This window comes from Mandrillus leucophaeus, unplaced genomic scaffold, assembly GCF_000951045.1.
Source record: "Mandrillus leucophaeus isolate KB7577 unplaced genomic scaffold, Mleu.le_1.0 Scaffold1406, whole genome shotgun sequence".
Lineage (NCBI taxonomy): Eukaryota > Metazoa > Chordata > Mammalia > Primates > Cercopithecidae > Mandrillus > Mandrillus leucophaeus.
In genome coordinates, this window is record NW_012101373.1 from 87,477 (window position 1) to 94,172 (window position 6,696).

Consider the following 6,696-nt stretch of genomic DNA (forward strand, 5'->3'; position numbering starts at 1 on the left):
GTGACAGAGCAAGACTCCATCTCAAAAAAATAAATACATAAATAAAAGTTTTTTTGAAAAAAGATATAAAACCACTTTTGCTGTAAGAAAGACAAGAAATTCTGACATAAGAAAGAAGAGTTGGTTGTGACTATTTGTTTCTGCATTAAAAACCCCAAGAGACATTTGCAGTATTGAACAGATTCAAATATGAAGGGTTTTCAAAGTTTTGATCTAGTATCTCATGGCTTTGTGGTTAATATTTGTGGAAAGGTTGTGTTCTGAGTCCTTCATTTCAAGGGTATGTTAAAAAAAAAAGAGAGACTGCTGAGGCTGGGCACAGTGGCTCACGTCTGTAATCTCAGCACTTTGAGAGGCTGAGGCAGGTGGATCGCCTGAGGTCAGGAGTTCGAAACCAGCCTGGCCAACATGGTGAAACCCCATCTCTACTAAAAATACAACAACAAAAACATTAGCCAGGCATGGTGGCACACGCCTGTCATCCCAGCTATCCAGGAGCCTGAGGCAGAAGAATTGCTTGAACCTGGGAGGCAGACGTTGCAGTGAGCCATGATTGTGCCATTGCATTCCAGCCTGGGCAACAGAGCAAGACTCTGTCTCCAAAAAAATAAAAATGACTGCTGAAGAAAAGAAGGCATTATGACAATAGTACAACTTAGCTGTGCTCCGTCCCCCAATAAGGGTCCAGAAATAGTACTTACTGGAATTCTTCGTGATAAATGTGGTACGCCAAACGCAGGAGGTGATTCAAAAATGTTCTCAGAAGTATTGTTGTAAATGGAGAATGAATTTCTTCAACTGGTATGTCCTTGTTGGCTAAAATAAGAAAATTGGAGAGGATGTCTGATATTTGCTAGAAGCTTCCATTTTATTTGTTCCTGGTATACAATTTGAGGAACTGAATATGAGAGAGTACTTATTTCAAAATGCTCTGAACATGTATAAGCATCCAACTAAAAATTTAAAACTCCATAAAAGCCAGGCACAGTGGCTCACGCCTGTAATCCCAGTACTTTGGGAAGCTGAAGCAGGCAAATTGCCTGAGGTCAGGAGTTTAAGACCAGCCTGGGCAACATGGTGAAATCCTGTCTCTACCAAAAATACAAAAAATTAGCCAGGTGTGGTGGTGTGCACCTGTAATCCCAGCTACTCAGGAGACTGAGGCAGGAGAATTGCTGGAACTCAGGAGGCAGGACTTACAGTGAGCCAAGATTGAGTCACTGCACTCCAGCCCGGGCAACAGAGTGAGACTTCGTCTAAAAAAAAAAAAAAAATCAACCTGGTTCCTTTACAAGATGAGGTATCTTGTCCCAATGTTTTCCAGAGTAGTCTGAGACACAATCTGATGAATGATGCTAATTCTAAATGGATTTTAAGTATGTTTCAAACACTAAACTTTGACGTAAATGGGCATTTTTTCTAATACTTTATTTTTCAAGTGGATAATTTGAAGCTTGCAGCTCTGCCTCCCAGAATTTGGCTGAAAGAAGTCAAACTTCCAAAGTTGTTAAAATTTATCACATCAATTTCCTAATTTGAAATCAAGACCAATCCTAAGACTACTTAGGGCCTTTTCTAGACTCTTCCAAGCCATTGCTGATTCTCCCTATTTCTTTTTTTTTTTTTTTTTTTTTTTGAGAACAGTGTCTCACTCTGTTGCCCAGGCCTGAGTGCAGTGGTGCGATCTCGGCTCACTGCAACCTTCGCCTCGCGAGTTCAAGCAATTCTTCTGCCTCAGCCTCCCGAGTAGCTGGGACTACAGGCATGTACCACCACACCCAGCTAATTTTTTGTATTTTTAGTAGAGATGGGGTTTCACCGTGTTAGCCAAGATGGTCTCGAACTCCTGACCTCATGATCTGCCCACTTCAGCCTCCCAAAGGGCTGATTACAGGTGTGAACCACTGCGCCCAGCCTTTTTTTTTTTTTTTGTTGTTGTTGAGACAGTCTCACTCTGTCACCCAGGATGGAAATCTTGGCTCACTGTAACCTCCACCTCCTAGGCTCAAGCGATTCTACTCCTGCCTCAGCCTCCCACTAAGTAGCTGGGAATACAGGCATGAACCACCACACCTGGCTAATTTTTGTGTTTTTAGTAGAGATGGAGTTTCACCACATTGGCCAGGCTGGTCTCAAACTCCTGGACTCAAGTGATCCACCTCGGCCTTCCAAAGATCTGGGATTACAGGTGTGCGCCGCGAGGCCTGGCCGCCTACCCATTTCTGACCTGACAAGTCAGTGCTTTTTCACTGTAGATCGGTGGTCGGGGGGAGAGAGGGAGGCAAACTTTCTGTAAAGGGCCGGAGAGTAAGTATTTTAGGCTTGGTGGACCAGACAGTCTACACCACAACTCCTCCGCGGTGGTGCTTTGGGGTAAAGCAGCCACAAACATGTGAGCAAATGGGCACGTCTGTGTTCCAGTAAAGCATGATTTAGGGGAACCGGGGCGGACTGGATTTCACCCTGGGACCATGCATGGCTGGCTTTGCTTTTGTAGGTGACCTCGTACTGTTGCTGTTATGTCACGAGACTGTCTCTTCAAGTACATTGTAATCACGGGGGGAACAAGACCACGTGCTGATTTCTGGAACACTCTTCTCCCAACCTGGGCCTTTACCACTCCCTCCGCATTTCCAACTGCTTTCCAGGTGACACTGTGATATTGTCCTTTAAATCAGCGGTCCCCAGCCTTTTTGGCACCAGGGACCGATTTCGTGGAAGACAATTTTTCCATGAATGGTGGGAAGGGGTGGGGGGACTACTGGTTTCAGGATGATTCAAGCGCATTCAAATTACTGCACCCTTTATTTCTATTACAATGACACTGTAATACATAATGAAACAATTCTACAACTCACCATCATATAGACTCAGTGGGAGCCTGAGCTTGTTTTCCTACAACTAGGGGTGACGGGAGACAGCGACAGATCATCAGGCACTAGATTCTCCTAAGGAGCGTGAACCTCCATCCCTCGCGTGCCAGTTCACAGGAGGATTTGCGCTCCTGTGAGAATCTTAACGCCCTGCTGATCTGCAGGAGGTAATGCCAGCGATGGGGAATGGCTGTAAAAACAGATGAAGGTAGGCCAGGTGCGGTGGCTCATGCTTGTAATCCCAGCACTTTTGGAGGCCGAGGCGGGCAGATCATGTGAGGTCTGGAGTTTGAGACCAGCCTAACCAACGTGGAAAAACCCCATCTCTACTAAAAAATACAAAAATTAGCTGGGCATGGTGGCACATGCCTGTAATCCCGGCTACTATGGAGGCTGAGGCAGGAGAGTCACTTGAACCCAGGAGGCGGAGGTTGTGGTGAGCCGAGATCCTGCCACTGCACCCCAGCCTGGGCAACAAGAACGAAACTCTGTCTCAAAACAAAACAAAACAAAAAAAACAGATGAAGGTTCACTTGCTTGCCCACGGCTCACCTTCCACTGTGCACAGTTTCCTAACAGGCCACGGACCAGTACTGATCCATGGCCTGGGGGTTGGGGACCCCTGCCTTTTGTGTGTGTGTGTGTGTGATGGAGTCTTGCCCTGTTGCCCAGGCTGGAGTGAAATGTCGTGATCTCGGCTCACTGCAACCTCCGCCTCCTGGGTCCAAGCGATCCTCCCACCTCAGCCTCCTAAATGGCTGGGATTACAGGCATGCACCACCACGCCTGGACAATTTTTTGTATCTTTTAGTAGAGATGGGGTTTCACCACGTTGGTCAGGCTGGTCTCAAACTCCTGACCTTGTGATCCGCCTGCCTCGGCCTCCCAAAGTGCTGGGATTACAGGCATGAGCTGCTGCACCCAGCCTGCACCCCTGCTTTAAACCAAAAGATGTGAAGGATCTGGAATACTCACCACTTAATATCCTGTCCATATCAGCAAGAGTTAGTCTGTGGTGATGAAATTTGCAATCTTTTAGAAATCTCCAGAAGTGAAGCTTTGTCATCAGAAAGGTATTATCCAGAGAGTGGTCGCATCCCAGGCTGCTATAAAAGCTGTAGATTCTTCTTAATTCTGTAATATTTCTTAACACAGCATATTCTACCTGAAAGGAAGAAAGTCATGCGTGGATTAAGAACAAAAGACGGCCAGGCACGGTGGCTCACGCCTATAATCCCAGCACTTTGGGAGGCCGAGGCAGATCACCTGAGGTCAGGAGTTCCAGACCAGCCTGGCCAACATGGTGAAACCCCATCTCTACCAAAAATACAAAATTAGCCGGGCGTGGTGGCAGGCGCCTATAACACCAGCTACTCAGGAGGCTGAGGCAGGAGAATTGCTTGAACCCGGGAGGAGGAGGGTGCAGTGAGCCAAGATCACATCACTGCACTCCAGCCTGGGCATCAAGAGTGAGACTCTGTCTCAAAATAAATAAATAAAATTTAAAAATTATAAAAAGAACAGCCAGGCACGGTGGCTCACACTTGTAATCTCAGCACTTTGGGAGGCTGAGGCAGGCGGATCACGAGGTCAGGAGATCGAGACCATCCTGGCTAACAGGGTGAAATCCCGTTTCCACTAAAAATACAAAAAATTAGCAGGCGAGCAAGACTCCGTCTCAAAAAAAAAAAAAAAATTAAAAAAGAACAAAAGACACAACACCTGTGTCCTACATTAAATGCGATAATACAAGTAAAGTAATGGCATTTAGCTCTTTCCACTGTAAGGACTTAAGAAGTGTTTTTTTGTTTTGTTACGAGATGGAGTCTCGCTCTGTCACCCAGGCTGGAGTGCAGTGGCAAGATCTTGGCTCACTGCAACCTCTGCCTTCTGGGTTCAGGCGATTCTCATGCCTCAGTCTCCAGAGGAGCTGTGATTACAGGTGTACACCACCATGCCCAGCTAGTTTTTGTATTTTGGTAGACATGGGGTTTCACCATATTGGCCAGTCTGCTCTTGAACTCCTGACCTCAGGCGATGCGCCTGCCTCGGCCTCCCAAAGTGTTACAATTACAGGCATGAGCCACGGTGCCCGGCCAAGAAGCATTTTATTCTTTCCACCCACCCGCCTTGGTCAATAAAATGCCATCTCCGACCAACAGTAAAAACAAAACAAAACAAACAAGTTATCTGGAAAACAGACTTCCTTTCACACGGCATGTGCTGGCTTCCGCTCTCAGTGGCGGCAACAAAATTCTACTGTCTGCAGATCCTTATTCCTCATCAACACATGTGCGAAAATCCTCAACAACATAACTGGAATCCAGCCATATATAAAGAATAGTAGCCATGCGTGCTGGCTCATGCCTGTCATCCAGCACCTTGTGAGGCCAAGGCGGGAGGATCGCTTGAGCCTGGGAACTCGAGACCAGCCTGTGCAACACAGTGAGACCGTGTCTCGACTGAAAATTAAAAATTAAAGAAATTAACCAGGCACAGTGGCGAGTGCCCATATAGTCCCAGCTACTCAGGAAGCTGAGGCAGGAGGATTGCTCGAGCCCAGAAGCTCAAGACTGCAGTGAGCTGAGATCGCACCACTTCACTCCAGCCAGGGTGACAGAGCAAGACCCTATCTCGAAAAGAAAAAAAAAAAAAAAGATAATACAGCAACACCAAGTAGGGTTTAGTCTAGAATTGCAAAGTTGGTTCACATTTGAAAAATCAATCAATGTAATTCACACTATTGACAGACTAGAGAAGAACCAAATGATTCTATCAGCTGAAGCATTTCAAAGAATTTAACATTCATTCATGATAAGCACCCTCAGCAAATTAGGAATAGAAAGGAATCCCTCAGCCTGATCAACAGCATGTACGAAACATGCAACTCACATCACATGTAGGGCTGAAAGTCTGAAAGAAGCAAAATTCCGCCATGTGCGGTGGCTCACGCCTGTAATCCCAGCACTTTGGGAGGCCGAGGTGGAAAGATCACCTGAGGTCAGGAGTTGGAGACCAGCTTGGGCAACATGGTGAAACTCCATCTCTACTAAAAATACAAAACATAGCTAGGCGTGGTGGTGCGTGCCTGTAATCCCAGCTACTCAGGAGGCTGAGGCAGGAGAATCGCTTGAACCCAAAAGCCGAGATCATGCCATTGCACTCCAGCCTGGGCAACAAGAGGGAAACTCCATCTCAAAAAAAAAAAAAAAAGCAGCAATATTCATGCTGGTTGCTTTACTCACCTCCCTCTCTGTCACATTTCACCTTTTAGGATTTTCCCCAGACCCTTCATGCCCTTAAGCTGCTCCAAATTCCCCACACAGGCAGCCCTGCCCTCCGCACAGCGTCCTGTTCTCCAGAACCACTCACCCCATGCCCTACCCTCTTCAATGAGACACTCAGAGAACGCGAAGAACAGGATTTGGGGTCCCAAGGGAGACAGGCAGCCCTGCCCTCTGCACAGCATACACATCTCCAGAACCACTCACCCCATGCCCTACCCTCTTCAATGAGACACTCAGAGAACGCGAAGAACAGGATTCGGGGTCCCAAGGGAGACAGGAAGCCCTGCCTGGGCAGCTTCAGGCATCTGTTACACTGAACATTAATTCCTGCTTTTGAAAATGCAGTTCAATTGAATAAACATGTATCATCTGCCTGATCTAAAGCACTGTTCTAGGCTGGGCGTGGTGGCTCACACCCATCATCCCAGCGCTTTGGGAGGCTGAGGCAGGTAGATCACCTGAGGTCAGGAGTTCCAGACCAGCCTGGGCAATATGGTGAAACCCCGTCTCTACCAAAATACAAAAAAATAGCCAGG

At 46.9% G+C, this 6,696-nt stretch overlaps 1 protein-coding gene across 1 annotated transcript in view; it reads right to left on the minus strand.

Moving 5' to 3' along the window:
* LOC105535028 (radial spoke head 10 homolog B-like) overlaps positions 1-6,696 on the minus strand; it is a gene marked incomplete at its 5' end in the record, with an annotated part of 32,966 nt that overhangs the window by 20,043 nt on the left and 6,227 nt on the right. Inside the window, 3 exons of the mRNA XM_011973983.1 lie at positions 702-816; positions 3,849-4,043; positions 6,377-6,487. Of these exons, the coding sequence (XP_011829373.1) occupies positions 702-816; positions 3,849-4,043; positions 6,377-6,487 (421 nt within the window). The remainder of the gene's footprint in view (positions 1-701; positions 817-3,848; positions 4,044-6,376; positions 6,488-6,696) is intronic.